Source organism: Pelobates fuscus, chromosome 2, assembly GCF_036172605.1.
Source record: "Pelobates fuscus isolate aPelFus1 chromosome 2, aPelFus1.pri, whole genome shotgun sequence".
NCBI lineage: Eukaryota > Metazoa > Chordata > Amphibia > Anura > Pelobatidae > Pelobates > Pelobates fuscus.
In genome coordinates this window covers 388,213,885-388,234,555 of record NC_086318.1, presented here as the reverse complement: position 1 = coordinate 388,234,555, position 20,671 = coordinate 388,213,885, and the positions used below count along the sequence as shown (strand labels likewise).

General features: G+C 43.2%; 2 protein-coding genes across 2 annotated transcripts in view; one reads left to right on the top strand and one right to left on the bottom strand.

Moving 5' to 3' along the window:
• Nucleotides 1-3,195, top strand: part of IARS2 (isoleucyl-tRNA synthetase 2, mitochondrial) — a 74,810-nt gene extending 71,615 nt beyond the window's left edge. Inside the window, exons 20-23 of the mRNA XM_063443815.1 lie at nt 93-238; nt 444-634; nt 1,279-1,423; nt 2,382-3,195. Coding sequence (XP_063299885.1) covers nt 93-238; nt 444-634; nt 1,279-1,423; nt 2,382-2,533 — 634 coding nt within the window. The 3' untranslated portion in view covers nt 2,534-3,195. The remainder of the gene's footprint in view (nt 1-92; nt 239-443; nt 635-1,278; nt 1,424-2,381) is intronic.
• A 2,441-nt stretch (nt 3,196-5,636) lies between these two features.
• RAB3GAP2 (RAB3 GTPase activating non-catalytic protein subunit 2) overlaps nt 5,637-20,671 on the bottom strand; it is a 90,783-nt gene continuing 75,748 nt past the window's right edge. The window contains exons 33-35 of the mRNA XM_063443814.1: nt 18,671-18,889; nt 18,072-18,230; nt 5,637-6,123 (exon numbers count right to left, since the gene is read on the bottom strand). Of these exons, the coding sequence (XP_063299884.1) occupies nt 5,974-6,123; nt 18,072-18,230; nt 18,671-18,889 (528 nt within the window). The 3' untranslated portion in view covers nt 5,637-5,973. The remainder of the gene's footprint in view (nt 6,124-18,071; nt 18,231-18,670; nt 18,890-20,671) is intronic.

Below are 20,671 nucleotides of genomic sequence, written 5' to 3'. Positions count from 1 at the left end.
GCGCCTTTTGCACCAGTCGACTTTGTACCCGATTTGCTGCCCGTTTTGTTTTTTTGTGTGTGTGATATCTCAATACATTTTACTGTTTTAAGGCTTTATTGTGAGGAAGAAAAAGATCTGAAGAGGCGCTCTTGCCAAACTGCGTTATCAGAAGCGGTGGACCTAGTAGTACGTTCATTTGCCCCAATTCTTCCACATTTGGCAGAAGAGGTCTTCCAGTATCTTCCATACAAACAAGGTACGAACTCAGTGTCCAGCAGGATATGCATTCCTTACACGATAGAGGTAGAAAAGACTAATGACCAACCAGTGTTATGTATGGGCATACAATCAGATGTTGTAGTCAATGGAAACAAGATGTTTTCCTGGTTCGGACCTGAATCACATTCTCAGAAATACACCTTCTACTTGATTTGCTAAGAACTTTTTTTATTGTGTTTAAGGATCAGAGGGAGTTTTCCGCACAGGCTGGATTAAATCTGACTCTGTATGGAAGAAGCCAGGGTTGGTGGAAGCAATTGAGGCTGCTTGTTCAATCAGAGATGCCTTTCTAGGGTCGATACCAGGCAAGAACGCAGCAGAGTATGACATCACCATTGTCATAGAACCAGGTCTTTTGTTTGAGCTAATGGAGGTAAGATGCGTTCCTGTCAATGTCTCACAACAAGATCAGGAGTCCACTAATGCCCCATTCATAAATCACCAATGAATGTGCTGACATTACATAAAGTGTCTTCCAGCTGGTGCCTTCGATTTGGTCACCCCTTGCTTTTAATCATTAAGTAAGCAACAAGCCCATTTCATTAAACTCATGTGACCCATCTGAAAACTAATGATGGGATGTACAACACATGGACTGAAAGGGTTTCTTTTTGTTTGTTTGTTTGATTATTTATTTTAATTGTCACTTGAGAATGGAATTGTAGTCCAACAACTACACTATTGCAAAGTGATTGTTTTGATGGGAGCAGTGGTTCTTTAATAGTATAATTTTTCAGTAACACACTGCCTGTGGAATACCATATTCAGTTGTTTAAGAGCACAAGTATTCATACAATGTAATACCATGACATATACCTGCCAGGTGTTGTGGTAGCCATTAATAGAGATAGAAAGGGGATTTCACCACTCTGACTATCTTTGACGCTCCATCTGTTGTAGTAAGTAAGCATTCCGAATGCCTGGCTGAGCCACATAAAAAAACAACTTCAGCTGGAGGATGGATGGTTAAACTACAGGATATTTAATAACATGGTGCTCTTATTTTGTCACCCACAGACCCTGCAGCCTGAAGAGACATCCAGTACTTCTCAACTCAATGAGTTGTTGATGTCTTCTCACACCTCACTGGTGACCGAGATGCCACTTGATCAAGCACCAGGAGCCTCTGTAATTGAAGGTTCATTTCTAATCAATTTGGAAGGTAATCAAGTCCAGCCATGATTTGATCGCACTGAGATTTTCTTTATTCTTTTTGAATAAACTCTAGTAAATATTTATTATACGAAAAAATGATCTGTGATACCTGCCTGAACCTTCTTTATGGCAGATTTGTAGTCCAAGTCTTTACCTAATGTCTGCAGTAAAGACCTGTCTCACTGTGACACCATCTCTCCATTGGTGTGAAATCAGTGTATTCATTCTGTACTCTAATCTTGGACACCAATTTGCATTAACAGCTATTCGCCTTCTGCCTTGAGTGATATTATTGTAGAAGGGGGGTGGAGTAAAATGACAGAATATAGTAAAGCAGCAACTTGTTTTGACCATCAACTTAAACAAAATTGCTTGTCCAGTAAAATGTGGTGGATGCAGGGGGTGTAACTAGAAAGCACGGAGCCCCCTCTCCCCCCCTGAGTGTGATTGTGTGTGTGGAGTTTGGTTGAGAGTGAACCCATATTTCTTCCCAGCTTTTATCCTTGCTGCCAATCAGAGCAGCACAGGTTGAATCGGCACACAATGTGGAGGCTGCTCTGTCTCCTGAACATCTACCCCATGTATAAAGTGGGTTAACGTGTGCTGTGAAGGGCAAGTCTGGAATTGAAAGTCAGTGTAATGTGATTGTGGCTCTCATAGCCTTGCATTGTAATCCATAATCCTAATATGGCCCCACGTAGCCAGGACTTGGGGGCAATAACATCTTTTGCAACTGTGGTAGCTCAGTCACTGGGTGGAGGTACAATTCCAAGTCCTACAGCATCTTCACTAAGTATATTAAATGGAATACTAAACAATTTGTCTTTTTAGCATTATATCCGCCTGCTTGAACACGTAAATACACTCTGGTATGGATGCTGGATGTACACAAGGCACAGTTTTCATGAACACTTAATATTTGTTGCAAATTTCAAACTAATATGTGCAGACACTTCTTTTATTAGGTGGAGATATACGTGAAGAAGAGTCTTATAAAGTTATTATTCAGCAAAGTACCAAAGAACGCTGCCCACGCTGCAAGAAATTCACCACCACCTCCGCATTATCTCCTTGCCCCCGGTGTCTGGAAGCCATTGCAGGGAAATGGAGCCAGTAGCCTGACTAGCTGTTTCTACATGTGTATACCAAGTGTGCCAAGATTAAATTACTTGGATAAAAGTGCATTGGAAAAGATGTATAGCTACTGCTTGGGGTCAGCAACTTTTGAAGGGACAGATGGGCTACATGCTCAGTACAGACTTAAGACACATGGCATCAACGTTCCAAAAATGTAATTTTGAATAATTTTAAAAAACAGCCATACATCTTCAATAATATGTTGCATTTCTTGATTTGGGCAGTATTGAATGAGAAAACAAAACAAAAAACAAACACCTTTTTTCCTGATAAGAATCAAGCTCTTTTATGCACAGGATATTCTGAAAGAGGTGTCTGCTATTTAATTGGAAATATTATCAGGGGGAAGGGGGAGGGGGGGAGAGTTACTCAAAGATTAGAGCAGTGACAATGTTATGCTCCACTGCTAGAGAAGTAATGGCAGGTTTGTAATATATACCATAATACACTTCCAGTCTTCACTCTGTGTGTACATATTAAAATATTAATAGTTTGGAGAAAGTTTGCACGTGGGGAATACCTTTATTCTTTTGAAAGGTTTGAATGATGGGAAATGTTTTTTTTTACACTAAAAACTGAATAAAGGATTTATTTCTGAATGTAGGAATTTCTTGCTTTTATTAAATGGAACATCCAAACAAATGCCATTTTTTATAACATTCAAAGAGATGGGTGCTTATATTCTTAGATACTGCAATATATCTGTGTAACCAAGTTAGCAAAATGGTCCAATCGTTCCTTTATTAGTGGATGCCTACAGTAGTAATTTATTCATCAAAGATCCCCCCTATATTACAGGCCCAGATTATTAACAGGTCCCTGGATTGTCAATGTAGATTTCCCAAGCAACACACTTCAGCAGGTAAGGCAAACGACCTGTCATGGGAACTGTGGAAAGTTTGACTAAGGAATTGCAAATTTTAGGCACAAATGGTTAATATGTGGGTAAAAAAAAGTAAACAAGAAAAAACAACCTTCATCTTTTTGTTCTGGCCTACAGGTTGGCAAGTATTGTCATGTTCCAGTCTAGTAAAAACAAACCCAAAGCATTCTGTCATCTAGACCAGGTCTTCAAAAACCCAGTGCTCAAGGATTTAGGGGATTCACAGCTTACGCAGCATTGGTCTAATGGGGTATTAAAAAAACTGGACCATGACCATTGAGGACCCCGGGTCTAGTAGAAGAAGCTTTGTTCGTCTTTTCCACTGTTGAATAAAAGGGACCTATTAAGGAGGCAGCAGTGAGGGCAGGGAGTCTGTACATCCAGAGAATCCATGCACCCTACAGAGAGTGTGGACACATCTTAATAATTAGAAATCACCTCCTTACAATAGGCTGTAGCTCCTGTCAGTGGGTTTTTAAAAACATTTATTATTTTTTTTTTGGGACAAGGATGTGAAAATACCTGAAAGTTTCTAAAATAGATTATTCTTAGTCCAGCTTTGACCCATAACTGATAACTGGCTGCAACGCACAGGGAGATGTTAAATACAAATTTTAAGTTATACAAAACCTAATTTTCCATAAAGCTTGAATCATTATTATAGTGATCATCTCATGCTGGTCTAAGCTCCCTATAGTGCATATTGTTTGTTCAACATGTGACGTAGGTGTTTATTCAGTATACTTTCTAGATTTAGGTCATCTGTTGGTAATGTGGTGGAGACACTTTTTTCATCCACTTCGATATATCGGATATTATCTTAACAGAATGGTACGGTGCATGTAACGTAATTCACATTCTCTTTCCCAAGCCATGTGTAAGCATGTTAAAGTAGCAGAATGTCACCCAATTCCCCCGTAAGGTATATTCTCTAAATCACAAAATAAAATTCCTAAATCTGCAGAGTAATTTTCCAAATATAAATTCAACCAGATATTTTGGAAATAAATTAACCATGCACCAAAAGGTTCCGATCAAGAAATTTTAATACAAAAAGCAAATAGACTTTTATATAACATTAAAGCACGCTGGCAGCTGGAATAATGACAGTGTTTTCTTTACTTAATGCGAACAATATTTAAACTTTGAATGTTTTTTTTTTTTTTTTTTAGGCAGCATCTGTTTTACACCCCCCCCCCCCCCCCCCCCAAAAAAAAAACACTGAGGCTCACAAAGCCTTCCTATCACGATAAGCACAATAAATCTGCCTGCCAACATCGTTGATAAGAGCGGAGGAGGGAAACCTGACAAGCTCATTACTGTGCTGCTAAGAGCTGAATGGTTAAACTGTATTCACTGTGGCAAATCACTCCTGAGCTTTGTCGCACTGCAGGTATTAAAATCCTCAACCATTGGCAGCCACATAAACACCAGTCGTTCAAGCTCAATGTAGTGTATTGCTTAATGGTATGCGTTGTTCTTTGTTTAGATATTCAAAAAAAAAACCAAAGCACTGGCAAGTGGTATTTAAAGGCAGAGCACGACACTCCTCTGCTAGACTAATCATCTCACATTGGACTTGACTTTTAGCATAACTGGGATCCAGCTGCCGCGGGGTATAAAGTTGTTGCAATGCCAGTATCTTGTGGATTTTGTGCCCAATACTAGAAGTGATTTTATTGGTGTGTTCACAATTTAAGGTTGCATGAGTATACAAACCCATACGTAGCACTGCCACATGAATAAACGCTATACATAGAGAATGTTCAAACATCCAGCCCCTTGAGCTGAACCAACAGGTTTTAAGATGCGGCAGGCTGTGTGCTCATACACAGTGCAACACATGTCCATTGAGATGAGGTGCTGCATAAAAATCTAGCCCCAATCACTGATTCATGCCTGATTTTACAGCTTTACTTACCCTTCCCTCGAGGTGGTGGTTGGAAGGCGGACTTTGGCCACTTCCATATAAGATGGACCTGGCTCGGTTTACATTTTAGGAATTTTGATTGCAAAAAAAAAAGCTCTGATTTCTGCTTTCTCCAGCATGTCTACATTATATTTACATGTCCACGCGGTGTGATTAGAGCTGAACTGACTAATCACGGAGGGGTTAATGCTGTTCGGGTTTAAACAATTTCTCAGCCGCCCACTCTTGGATAATTTTACGTGAAATGACACCGCATGGGTTCCTTCCGTATTAGCAGGTTGTTAAACTACTCCAGTCACATATTTAATATTGAAGTGTAAATCTATTGCACTGATTGTTATACATAGAGACTATAAATAAGTAGGGATTCTTCATGTAACACCTGTTCGTATCACATTATAGTTGCATATCCTTTAGTGACAGACTAAACATGTTCCAAGAGATGTAGATTGACAATTAACAATGAACGGTTTTAATTACAGATGCGACTAACACGGACATGATGGCTGCTTATTTAACAAAGCCCTGAAAGCTTAGATCCATAACCAATAAATGTTATAGGTGTTGGGAAACACTAGCCATGCATCATGTGGGTATTGAAGAGGGGTCACAATAGAGACATGGCTTCAACCGCTTCTATCAGGTTTAACGCCAGCCCGTACTGGCCATGATTTTCAGGCAAGAGTTCTACCACTTTATCCACCAGTTTTGCGGTTGTTTTAATTGGCACTTCCGTGTTCTGAAGATCCTGAGGGTCCTGAAATAGACAAAATCAAACAGCAGCCTCATGTTAAAACTAAGTTTGTTGTCAATACATGGTACGTTTTAAAACACAGTTGAGACTGTTGCAGTAACTTTGTTCTATGTAAAATGCAATTTTTAAGGGTGATTTCTTTGAAATTAAAGTGGGTCTGTCACCTGAAATTTTACTTCCTAAATCAATCAGATTTGCATATATTTTTTTTCCATCTTGGCATTAATAACATTTTACTGTAACGGTACAATTTGTAAACCCTTTCAAAAAAAGGTTTGCTCAGTGACCGTTACTAAGAAGTGGTGCTTCCAGCAACCTATAGAATCCTGGGATTTCTTGATATGAGACTATTGGCATCCAACCCAGACTTCCACTGTGCAGGAAAGTGGAAATGTGCTGGAACTGTCTAGGGATACCATCTATTATACGATTCCCAACTCAATATAAAGCCAACTTCTAAACAGAATGTTTAACGGTACAAGCAAAATGTTCAATTATCGTTTAATGGCACAAACAAAGAGAACCATTGTTCTAGGCCATGTGTACAAGCTGCTGTGCAGCATCCATACGCTTGATGTGGGATTATTAAAAATCTTTATTGTACTTGTATTGAATTATTGTACTAACTCCATTTTAACCTTATATTGTGACAATCCTCCATTTTGTCCTCCTAACCTGACTTCTCCAAATCCTCCATTTTGTCCTCATGACTTAACTTGTTCATTTTAAAACTACCTTACGTGACTGAATTTCCCAACCCAATTAGTATAGTAGACAAAGACTGTATTTCCTGCAAAGACACAGGAGTTGCTGACTACTCCCTAAACTTGTAAGATAGTATAGTTTGAAGGCCACGAGAACACAGTAGTAATGAAATGTTCTATTCATAAGAGACCTTGCACCTGGACATGAGGCCTGATATCACTGACCGTGTAAAATGACGCTCAAGAACTTCTTATCCCCACCCGTGTCCAGAACAATCCCACCTCTGGTGGGTGGGCACGGGACTAACCTCTTAATTTTTTGAACCAATAAGTAAGACACTAACCCCGACACTTAACAATTAATCCAATTGATGATGTTTATTTGCTGATATTCTAATAATCAATGATGACGCAAAATGCCTCTTAAAGGGGCCTGCGCGCCCGCTTTTTCTTCACTTGCCAATAAACTTTCTCGAAGTTATTTTAACCTGAACCTTGTGTGTCAGACTTAATTACTTCAGCGTATATACGCAATTCAATTTTATTAATTTGGACAGGAACAGATAGACATTTAAAAATTTTGGTTTACTTTTCAAAAGTACCATAACAACTTGGCGCCCAACGTGGGGCATCGGGCTATGTCCGGCCGGTGAGCCGTCCTAAGGAAGACAAGGGTGGACGGAGGAATCCAGGGGGAAGGAAAGGAGATTGATCACCTCCAGGTACACGGTAGAGACTTCTGCAGAGCCACCGGTATGTTCCGGCCCCTTTGATTGACCCGTCCACGTGTCTGTGACTGCTTCCCGGGAGGACATCAAAGACAGGTAATATCTTGCCCGGTGTCTCGTTACTCACTTGTTTACCTGCATTTTAGTCTATCTGTTGCCTGGGTGTGTTTGAATTGTTTGCCTGTTTCCCCATTTTGAGATAAAGGGGGGTGGACCTGCAGGGGATTTGCCTGGGGTTCTCTGTTTTGCTTGTTTTCCCCTTTTTGGGATAAAGGGGGGTGGACCTGAGGGGACTTGCCTGGGTCTTCAGTTTGTCTGTCTATCTGTTTGTATTTTACCCCTTTTGGGATAAAGGGGGGTAGACCTGTGGATGCGTTCCTGGGGGTCTTCTGTTGCCTGTTTTACTCCTTTTAGGAACCACGGTGCTGTGGTTGTAGGGAAAAAGGGGGGTTGACCTGTGGATGCGTTCCTGGGGGTCTTCTTTGCCTGTTTACCTCTTTTAGGAGCCTCGTGGCTGTGGCTGTAAGGAAAAAGGGGATTGTTGGAACTGTGGATTTTGTGTAGACTCATAATTTCCTGTGATCCTTCTTGTGTCACTTTGAGAGCCTAGCTAGCTTCTTTGTGCACATGGTAACCCGCAGCTTCAAGTGTGAAGGCTGAGGGAATTCCAGTTTTCTTTTGGTAACCACAACCCCGAGCGCTGGGGCTGGTGGAATTCCAGTTTTCTGTTTATTTGTGGTAGGGGACTTAGTCTTGTGGCAGGGGACTCTGTTTCCTGGGGGGATTCAAGTAGGCATTGCTTGTTTTCCGCATCACGTGGTAGTGAGACTTATAAAGTGGGTTTTATAGGAGCACTACGGGAGTGAGGATAGAGGTGGCCACATTCTTGTGGGCTACTGTGCAGAGGGAGGCTGACGGAACTCGGACCGGTGTCAGTTGTTTTCCGTGGCCGCTGGTAGTGAGACTTACGAAAGTCGTTCTCCGAGCGGAGACACTACGGGGTTGAGGGAGGTGACTTTGGAGTAAGCACACGAGTAAAGGAAAGGGATTATTGTTGATTTCATTTGAACTGTGATGCATGCACTGTATTTCAATTGTATTGTTGTCTTGTTTGTCTAATTAGGAGTCTCATGCACTCCTGTGTCTGTCTCTAAGGATTTTCCTTGCCTTTCATCTTTTCTACACTTCCTATATTATTATACTATCCACTCCTATTTCTCTTAAAAGAGAAGTGATTGGTCACACACTTCTCACCTCGCTCCAATCCGTGTCTACCACCCCGGGTAGGCGGATTCAGTGACTAGTCTACGTTTTGGGAAGACGCACCAGAGAAAGTCCCTCGGTTCTCAGGTGGCAGTCGAGCATTGTAGACGTTCTTGTTCAGTTTTCCTTCTCTCTCCCTATATCTAGGACGCTGGTATAGGGGGAAAGGGATTATGGGGCAGGATTTAAGCAAGCCCAGTAAGGGCTGGTTAGCATGTGATTTAGTTGAGGACAGAGAGGGCGAGGAGATGGTTAAAGGTGTTGAAAAGATTGCAAAAGTATGTAAAATTGCTGTACCAACAGGTGGAAGATTGCAACCAGAAAGTTGGCGTAGGTTACTGACAGAAAAGAAAGGCAAGCTTATAGATAATGGTTTATTAAAGACTGCTGAAGCATGGTACAGAGTAGCGAAGGCTATTCAGCTAGAAGGTTGGGTTGAGGAAGAAATAAATCACAAAGGTGTGAAATTGTTTGTGTATCATAATAATTGTGTTACTGGGGTTTACCCTCAGCCAGCGCCCCAAAATGGCGCCCAGGGAATGTCTATCCCCAAGGTTCAGTCAGCAATAGGTGATAGCCAGCTGACTATGTTCCCCACTCCCAATCCTCCTAACGCCCATCCCATCACCTCCCCTGTCTGCCCGGTCCTGAATTCTGATGGATCTTTCTTTTCCCCTTCCCCGTCTCTAACATTCCCATCATCCTCATCCATCCCTACGCTACCTGCTGTACCTCCTCCTAACATCTCATCTGCCACTCCTTCCCTACATTCTCTCTCCGTTAATGATCCCCTCCCCTCTTCATCCGCCCAGCTAACCACCTCCTCCACCCTTGCCCCGGCTCCTCCCTCTACACCCACCTCTACCGATCCCTCTCCGTCCCCTCCCATCTCCACCCCAGTCCAATACCCCACCTCCTTCCCCTCCCCAGCCTGGCCCTACCCCTTCCCATATCCCATGGCCCTGCCCTATCCCGGGTATCCACTACCCCTTCCCCAAGCCACTCCCCAGGTTCCGGTCATGCCCAGTCCAGCACAGTCTGCCCCGGATGTGCCCACATCCAACATGGCCGCCACTTCTTCCCTTAATCCTAATGCAGTACCTTTTCCGGCCACCAATATGGCGGCCCCCAGTACAGCTCTGATGCCGGTAATTCCCGGTGACTACCTATCCCCAGGTTATGACTCGCTAGCCACCCCTGCATCTGGGACCCCCGCTCATCCTCCGGTCCTGTCACCTCACCCGGGCCCTGCACGCAAGAGAGCCCAGATCATAGAATTAGATGAGGAAGAGGAGGATAGGCTATCCCAGGACTCATTGGAGGCTGCAGGAGCCGCTGCAGGAGCCTCAGCTCATCGTTCTATCGATGATCCCTTTGGACACAAGGGTCGGGGAGAACGGACCCCTCCTAAGTATGTTGCTTTTAACCCCACTCAAGCTAGTGCATTAATGAAATCGCTCCCTGACCCAGAAAAACAGCCTATGCCTTTTTACCGAGGGATAGTTCAAATTCAAAAGACTTATTCCGCCGCATGGCGTGATTTACTGAGCATTTGTGCTATTAAAGCAGGGGATGCATATTGGCCGAGCATGGCCCGTCACCTCAGTACAGATCTGCTTTCCAGTGATGTTGATTACCCCTCCGGGGTAACCTTTTGCACCCAATTAAGAGAATGGGCTAAGGACAAACTTGCAGATCAGGCTGCTGGCCTTACTGATGTTATTCAAGATAAAGGAGAATCAGTGGAAAGGTTTCATGCAAGACTGTATCAAATGTTTACAGATTTGGGATTTGATCTTACTGACAAAATTCATTCACAAATGCTGTCAGGTGCGTTTGTCCAAGGTGTTAAAGACTCTATACGCAAGGGAATCATTGCTGCACGCCCTGAATATAAGGTTGTTCCCCTGGATACCCTGCTTTTAGTTGCTAGAGGTTTGGAATCTGTTCAGACCCCAAGAAGACCCACTTCAGCTCCCCTCATGGTATCCCGCTCCACTCCAGTCCCAAGAGGTACCAGACCGGAGGAGGGGGGACATTGCTTTAATTGTGGAGCAAAAGGGCACTTTAGAAGTGACTGTCCAGAACCAAAAAAGGAGCAAAGGGAACCCAGAAAGCCACCCAAGCCTGCCCCGGCTCCCAAAGCCACCAAACAGGTTCCAATAGTTGAGGAACCCGATGACTAGGAGATTGGCAAGCCTGTGTCCGTAACCCCTGTCATGGCAGTGTCTACAGGGGATAAGGGGGGGCCACTTGCCACAGTGACTTTACCCATTGAAGGCCACCCTACCACATTTCTAGTTGACACAGGTGCAGCCCGTAGTGTTCTGCGAGAACAAGACCTGCCAGACCCATCCTTCCTGTCCAATATTGATGTCTCTTGTGTTGGAGTGGATGGCCAGCCAAGACATAGCCCTTTAACAACTCCACTACGAGTTGGCTCTAGCCTGCTTGCTCGCTTTGTGGTATCCTCCACATGCCCAATTAACCTGTTAGGTGCTGATGTACTCTCACGCCTGCAAGCATCCATCACCTTCACCCCAGACGGGCAGGTAGAAATGTTTACACCTCTATCTGTATCAGACACCTCAGCCCTGTGCTCCTTGCCTCTGATGCTGCATTTAGAAAAGCCCCGTGAGGAAGCAGCAGAATTAAGGTCCAATTTCCCAGAGGAATTAAAAACACAGGTGCCCGCCAAGTTATGGTCCTCAGGCCCAGAGGACATAGGTCACCTGAATGTTCCCCCTGTGGTGGTAAAGCTTATTCCAGGAGCTAAGTTACCAAGGAAGCCACAATATCCATTAAAACCAGCACAGTCTGCTGCCATTTCTATCCACATCAAGGCACTCTTAGAGAAGGGTGCCCTGGTAAAATGTAAATCTGAATGCAACACCCCATTATTTCCTGTGAAAAAGAAAACTCCAAAAGGTGAGCCAGAGAAGTACAGGATGGTCCAGGATCTCCGTGCTGTCAATGAAGCAACTGTCCTGGACACCCCTCTTGTACCAAACCCTCACACTCTGCTCTCTGGGGTCCCACCATCTGCAAAATTTTTCACAGTCATTGACCTGGCCAATGCCTTTTTCAGTGTCCCACTGGACCCATCCTGTCAATACCTGTTTGCTTTCACTCATGAGATGCAACAGTATACCTGGACTGTCATGCCCCAAGGGGCACAAAATTCTCCAAGTCAATTTGCAAAGGCCATGAGTACCATCCTTGACCAATGGCAAGCTGAGCACCCAGAAGTTGTCTTGCTCCAGTATGTGGATTATCTACTGCTCTGTGGAGACGATATTCCCACTACTGAAAGGTGTTCAATTAGTCTTCTTTCCTATTTGGCAGAACAAGGATGCAAAGCTTCACTCATCAAGCTGCAATTCTGCCAATCTTCAGTGATTTTCCTTGGACATTGCCTATCCCAAGGCACCAGACACCTTACTCGGGACCGGGTAAGAGCTGTACTAGACATTCCACCTCCAAGGACTTCAAAGTCTCTCCATGCCTTCCTAGGCCTCATTTCCTACTGCAGAGCATGGATCCCAGAAGCCTCTCTGCTTATGCAACCTCTCTATGATGCACTTAAGTCTGACCTATTCTGTCTGACCAATGAAGCTCTGGACAATTTCAATGCTCTCAAACGTGCCATTGCTTCTGCTCCTGCCTTGGGCCTACCTGACTATACCAAACCTTTCAAATTATTTGTCTCTGAAAGACAAGGCCATGCAACAGGAGTTCTCACCCAAACTAATGACTTGAGAGGCCGCCAGAGGCCTATTGGATATTTCTCATGTCAACTGGACATTGTGGCCAGAGGGACCCCTTCCTGCCTCAGGGCCGTTTTTGCTGCAAGAGAGCTCATAGAAAGAACCTCAGACCTGGTCCTTGGCCACCCTCTGGTTGTTTTGGCCCCTCATGACATTTCTGCCATCATCAACCAAGTCCAGCTCAAGCACGTGTCTCCAGCCAGACACCTGCGCCTACAGTGTCATCTTCTTTTGCCTGACAACATTTCCATCCAGAGATGTCAAGTGCTTAATCCATCCACTCTTCTTCCACTCCCTGAGGGGGGTATCTACTATGGATTCATCACGGATGAGACCTACATTTACCTGCTCTGCGGGTGTATCAAGAAGATCATGCACCCACATTTGACATTTCAAGAAAATGGGAATCCTCTCTGTGAAGGCCCAGATTACGCCTTCTGTACCATGTGGTACAAACCAAACATTTCTCCCGAACCTTGCTATGAAGATGAGCTTTACCACTGGACTGATGTGAAGCTCACTGCTCAAGACTTCTATTGTGATTCTGAAGGCAATAGCATGGTCTTGGTCCAGCTACCTCAACAACTTAACTACCTTTACCGCCATTGGGATACCGCTATCCCACATATTCCTGTTACCAAGTTGAAGACAAGGTCATGGAATGATCTTGGGCCCATGGCAAAACTATGGGCCACCATGAATGAAGAACAGCTACAGGAAAATGGTATTGCCAAATACCCAACAACTGACCTTCTAGAAGCATGGCCACGCCATTTCCTGGAAAAGGAATTTCAAGATCTGGTCATAAAGAATGATTATGACCCAGAAACACCTCATGACTGTTTCGAACAGATGAAAATGGAAACAGTGCACTTACCAACTGTGCATGAGAATCCATTACCAGATCCGGATTTTACCCTGTTTGTGGACGGTTCAAGATATGCTGATGAAGAAGGAAGATACCATACAGGATATGCCGTAACCACAACAGATGAAGTTATCAAATCATCATCTTTACCACCAGCAATGTCTGCGCAAGAAGCTGAATTACAGGCTCTGACTTCAGCATGCAAAATTTCCGAAGGAAAACGTGCCAACATCTATACAGATTCAAGATATGCTCTGGGTGTGGCACATGACTTCGGCCTAATTTGGAAGACAAGAGGATTCCTTACCACCGCCGGTACACCAGTCAAACACAGCACTGCAATCAAGGAGCCAATGGATGCCCTCCTACTCCCCAAAGAAGTGGCCGTTTTGAAAGTCAAGGCCCATGGGAAATTGGATACAGATGAAGCAAAGGGCAACCACTTAGCTGATCAGGCTGCTAAGCTAACGGCCAGGGATCTACAGGAAGTGGACGAAGAAGTGTCCGGACAAGAAGAAGAAGTTCCTATTTTTGCTCTGCAAACTCTTCCTACTGATTTGCGAATTTTGCGAGAACAGCAAGCTGCAGTCACTCCTGAAGAAATCCAGAAATGGAAAAAGAAAGGAGCTGTCCATAAGGACGGAATATATTACAACAACTTCAAATTTTGTCTTCCCAGAAAATTATATCCAGCAGTTGTCCAATGGGCACATGGGCCTGCACACCTGTCAAAAGAATTGATGGCCGCCCTCATACAGAAGTATTATGAAGCACCTGGAATCACAACATTGATCAATAGCTTCTGCAAGGCCTGTGTCATTTGTGCAAAATGCAATCCAGGAAAACCAATCAAGGTGCCTGCAAAACACCTGGCGAAGCCCATGTACCCCCTTTCAGAGAATTCAAATTGACCACATCCAAATGCCCAAGAGTGGGCCCCATGAATATGCACTAGTAATAGTGGACATGTTCTCAGGCTGGCCAGAAGCCTACCCAGTGGCCAATATCACTGCAAAAACAACCGCAAAGCGCCTACTTACAGATATTGTATGTAGATTCGGACTCCCAGAAGTCATTGAGAGTGATCAAGGCCCAGCCTTTACAGCAACAGTGACTAAAGAAATTTGGACTGCTCTAGGGGTGACTCTAGCCTTCCACACCCCTTACCACCCACAAAGTAGTGGTAAAGTGGAGCGCATGAATGGCACTTTAAAAACCAGAATGTTAAAAATGTCACAAGAAACAAAGATGCCCTGGCCAGAAAGCCTACCAATAGCTTTATTTAGTGTTAGGCACACACCTAGAGGGAAACATTCACTGTCCCCATATGAGGTTCTATTTGGGACAGCACCCAGACTAGGTTGTTATTATCCGCAGCAGTTGCAGATCCAATCGGATGTTTTAGTAGACTATGTAACTGAACTTGCAAGTGTTTTAAACAAAATACATGCCCAAGTTTTCTCTTCAATTCCAGATCCCGAATTGGATACAGGTACCCATAACCTGCTCCCCGGAGATTGGGTTCTGGTCAAGAAGTTTGTGCGGAAAAGTACCCTGGAACCAAGATTTGACGGTCCATTCCAAGTTCTCCTGATTACCGCAACCTCCGTCAAACTGGCCGGTAGGCCAAATTGGATCCACGCTTCCCACTGCAAGAAATCTCCTGCCCCAGAGGAAGCGAATACCGCACAAACATGTATCTCTGGTACACCTTCTCCCTAATTAGCCTTATAAAGGCCCAGCAAGTAGCCATTACCAAAGATATTAGTGGGTACACCTTCTGGTATAATTCATCGTGCACCCAGGTGGCTACTTATACCTTTGACTACTGTGATATTGTAGAATGCCCATTTCCCACACCACAAATCCAGAGCATCTATAGAGATATCCCTCATTCGAAAGACCCATATGTTTGTGTAGTTGACAAGCAATGGGGGTACAATTGTGACCACTGGGGGGCGGCGGGATGGAATGCCGGGCCTGCCTGGGGTTACAAACCAAAAAGTGCCGTATCTAAAGTAGATGATCATGGTAGATCCCTTCTCCAGAGAATGACTTTGAGAAAGCCTGGGGGGGGTACACCAATGAAATTAATCCTTAACATTGAGCATCCAAGCCCCACGGATGCAGACCAGTATGTGATGGGAATGTATTGGAAAAAGGGTTCCTACCGTAAATTAGGGCATTTCTACCTCAAAGATATGTGCAACTCTTCTGAGTGGCAAGGGGCCACCCATATGGTCCCTAACCCATTAAAACCTCATATCCAGACCTTTCAAGACATGATGGCCATTGCTAACCCCACCTTTGAAGATACCATGGCCGCTGAAACAGGTTTTAATGATGTAAATCTATGGTTAGAATGGATGAAATATAATGCTAATAAGCATAATAAGACCGCATGCTATGTGTGTGGCGGTGCCCGGCCTCACCTGGGTACTGTGCCTTTAATCCTACCAGTAGATATAGAAGAATGTGTTTTAAGCCTTTTTGCCTATCACTATAATTTTAACAGGTCCATATGTATTGCATGGACAAAAGAGTATCCTCTCCTAACCCAGGATGTCAAACCCCCAGATGGTATTACCGTGTATAAAGGTAATTACACTTGTTATGCTAATTACGATGGAATGGGTAAATTCTTGGGTAACTTCTCTAAGGGGTATTGTGCTACCTACAGAAATGTCTCTATGGACTTGTTGCAGTTTCACACCAGGTCATTAGGGGATATTTACTGGTTGTGTGGGGATTTACAGCTAAGATCCAGAATGGACAAGCAGTGGTGGGGGGAGTGTACTCTGGCTAAAGCCATTATGCCTATACATATCATCTCTGACACACACCTCGTCACCCATGGGTCCAAACACACTAAGGTTAAGCGTGACGCCCCAGTGAAAGGAAGTTTTGATCCTCATGTGTACATTGATGCCATTGGAGTACCTAGGGGGGTGCCCAATGAGTTTAAAGCAAGGGATGAAGTTGCTGCAGGATTTGAATCAATTTTTACCATAGTTACCGCAAACAAGAATTTAAATTGGATAAATTACATTTATTATAATCAACAGCGTTTTGTTAATTATACCAGAGACGCCCTCCAGGGGTTGGCCGAACAGCTGCAGGCCACATCCCAAATGGCTTTCCAGAATAGAATGGCCCTAGATATGATCTTAGCCGAAAAAGGAGGGGTTTGTAAAATTTTGCCCGACACCATGACATGTTGTACCTATATCCCAGAAAACACAGGCCCTAATGGTAAAGTTACATTAGCCATAGAGAAATTAAATGACCTGTCTGAAGAGTTAAAAAGGAATTCTGGGATAAAAGATCCTTGGGAAAGATGGTTTGGTTGGATGACAGGATGGCAAAAGGCTTTAATGCATATTGGTATGGCTATACTAATTTTCCTTTTTATCTTTGCTCTTCTCTTTTGTTGTATCCTCCCATGTCTGAGAAAATCCCTCATGAAGACTGTTGACCAAGCGGCACCCACTTTCACCCATCTCGAAGTTGATGACCAAGAATTCCAAGACATCAACTCACCCTGTCTGCCGCTGCAAACTATCCCTTTTGTTGATAAAGTGCAGGAATTCTAGGAAGGGACTTGCTTAGGGACAGCATCTGTCAGTGAATGGTAAAGGCCCCGTGTGGAGAAGTGGTGGGTTAGCTGCCATGGGACACCCATGGTTGTGAAGTGTTCGAGAGCCATACTGACGGATGAGTTAGCCTATTAGGATCAGCTCTAGGGACAGACTTGCACTTTGCATTAACACCTAGCTAGCGGCCACGGGGTTTCTGTGCCTTTGGGTTAACACGTCTTCTGATTCTAAGAGATAAAACTTTATTTGTTAGTATCTAACATTTCATAGGGGGGACTGATGTGGGATTATTAAAAATCTTTATTGTACTTGTATTGAATTATTGTACTAACTCCATTTTAACCTTATATTGTGACAATCCTCCATTTTGTCCTCCTAACCTGACTTCTCCAAATCCTCCATTTTGTCCTCATGACTTAACTTGTTCATTTTAAAACTACCTTACGTGACTGAATTTCCCAACCCAATTAGTATAGTAGACAAAGACTGTATTTCCTGCAAAGACACAGGAGTTGCTGACTACTCCCTAAACTTGTAAGATAGTATAGTTTGAAGGCCACGAGAACACAGTAGTAATGAAATGTTCTATTCATAAGAGACCTTGCACCTGGACATGAGGCCTGATATCACTGACCGTGTAAAATGACGCTCAAGACCCCCTTATCCCCACCCGTGTCCAGAACAATCCCACCTCTGGTGGGTGGGCACGGGACTAACCTCTTAATTTTTTGAACCAATAAGTAAGACACTAACCCCGACACTTAACAATTAATCCAATTGATGATGTTTATTTGCTGATATTCTAATAATCAATGATGACGCAAAATGCCTCTTAAAAGGGCCTGCGCGCCCGCTTTTTCTTCACTTGCCAATAAACTTTCTCGAAGTTATTTTAACCTGAACCTTGTGTGTCAGACTTAATTACTTCAGCGTATATACGCAATTCAATTTTATTAATTTGGACAGGAACAGATAGACATTTAAACATTTTGGTTTACTTTTAAAAAGTACCATAACACGCTTACCATAGCTTTGATCCAGGTGCAGAGGGTTGGCGGAAGTCTAGCAAGTAGCTCCATCCCTTCCTTTGTTTGAGTATGTAGTAGCGCATATGCCAACCTCTGCCCCGTGAGAATCAGCAACTGAGACGCAAGCACTTCCTGGTCCATCACTTGGAGAATGGCCTAGCGAAAGAAACACAACACTATAGAGTCAAACAAGGACCTCAATGATTAGTTACGAGAGAGATTTTGACTTCTGAGAATTTCCTACAGATTTCAATATATTTTCTGCAAGTTCCAATACATTCTTTTTTGGTGAAATAAATCAAAATTAACACAATGACACTTTCTAGATTTTACCAGTCCATCCATTGAATAAACTGGCCCATCTTTGTTATAATGTTTGAATTGTCTAACTCTAGATCACTTTCTATAACACATTTTCAAACACCACCAATGCGACTGAAGTTATAGCCTCAGTCGAACACAAAATATCAATCCTGGAATCCTTAACAGTTGGCAATCATTAAGGGCTGGTTTGAGAGAAACTATGTTTGATGATCTTAGCAGATGGCATTAATAATACATGCTTGATTATGCTTCATATTAATTTTATTAGTTACCTCTTCTGCAATGTGGTCAAAACCATAATTATACAGCTCGCATACATAGTGTCGCCATATTGTATCTTCATTTACTTGAAGATGTTTTGCCAGTTCTCTAGCCAGCCGGGGCCAGTCCACCTGTTTTTCAGGAATTTCAGGAGGTGATGCCTCTGACCCAACAGCATTCTGTGATTTCAACAATACCTGGACTGCAGCACTAACCATCTTCAATAAAAACTGTGGGATACGGAAGCAAACCGTTATATAGAGGCAAAAACAAATTACCAAGCTAACCTTATATGGCAAACAAAATTAAAGTGTTTATCAGGGTGGAATAATTGATCATCAAATGAAAGCAAATACAATTAAAATCTCTAATCTAGGAATTGATAGGCTAGCCTCAGGGATATTTGGTTAACTATTCTTAGCTGATGAATTTAATCATTGGTAAATGCAATTACCTACTACAGTCAGTTTGCTCATAGAAACATCTGTAGTATCCTACAGAGAGATATAATGTTAAAAAGACCACCTTAAAGTATTAAAGAGACAAATAGCAGAATGTCACCCCCTTCCCCTGTAAGGTACATTCTCTAAATCACAAAATACATTTGAGACAACTATTTAATTCAAAAGCTTTAGCTGTGAGACAGTTGACCCACTCTGCAGGCTGAAAAAAATCATGTAAATCTATTTTTTCATGCTTATCTGCATCACGATGATGCCCTGTTTCTGAAATTAGTGGGGATTATCTGAAACGGAGGCAAAGGGAGGCTTCAAAAACTCCCCTAGCTGAGAGACAAGCCCAATAATGCAATCTGACCAGGTTTATTACATACGTTGCTTTATTTTAGTATGTATATTTGTTCAAAAGTGTTTGCTTGCTGGTTTAAAACAATAATTGTCAAGTGATGCATGTCCCCTATTAGTAATCTTAAGAGCCTCTCTTCTATGAGAGCAAAAACTAACATAGATTAATGCTGCCATGTTTTGATCAGGAAATAAATGTGTTCCCCTTGTTTTAGCGATTTGTTTTCATACAGATTACTAAAAATCAGTCTTACAGGCACTGAAATGGCAAGCTTAAATTGTGATTACAATTTTGACACCCTTCTCCTCAGTTAAAAGGCGACACTTTTTTTTTTCAACCTATATAGAAATCTAACTCTAAATCAGTTTTCTACCAAGGGCATCTTCCACCGGCAGTGATGTAGGTGGGCTAACACAGAAGCAAAGATCTCTACCCAGCCATATGTCACTTCACAATATATTTACTATTATACATTATTCAGGCACAAGCTTAAGACCACCTGACTAATCCCTCTCTGATGCGTCAAGGCATGGACACAAGACCTTGAAGGTGTCCTCTGGTATCTGACACCAAGACATTAGCAGCAGATCCTTTAAATCCTGCAAGTTGCAAGATGGGGCCTCGGTGGATCGGATTTTGTTGTTCCAGAACATCTTACATATGGTCAATTGGGTTGAGATCTGGGAATTTGGAGGCCGCATATTTTTCCGTGTGGCAGGGTGCATTATCCTGCTAAAAGATGCCACTGCCATCAGGGAACACCATTGCCATAAAGGGGTGTGTACACGGTCTTCAACAATCTCTAGGTAGGTGGTACGTGTTATTCTAACATCCACATGAATACCAGGACTGAAGGTTTCTCAGCAGAACATTGGCCAGAGCATAACACTGCCTCCGCTAGCCTCCCTTCTTTCCATAGTGCATCCTGCTGCCATCTCTTCCTCAGATAAACAATGCGCACACACACCCAGTCATGCACCTGATCTAAAATAAATAGTGAATCATCCGACCAGGCAACCTTCTTCCATTGCTCAATGGTCCAGTCCTAATGCTCACTTCCCTGTTGAAGGTTTTCAGTGGTGGACAGGAGTCATAATGGACGCTCTGACCGGTCAGCGGCTACGCAGCCCCATATGCAGCAAACTGTGATGCACTGTGTGTTCTGACACCTTTCTATCATGGCCAGCATTAAATTTTTCAGAAATTTG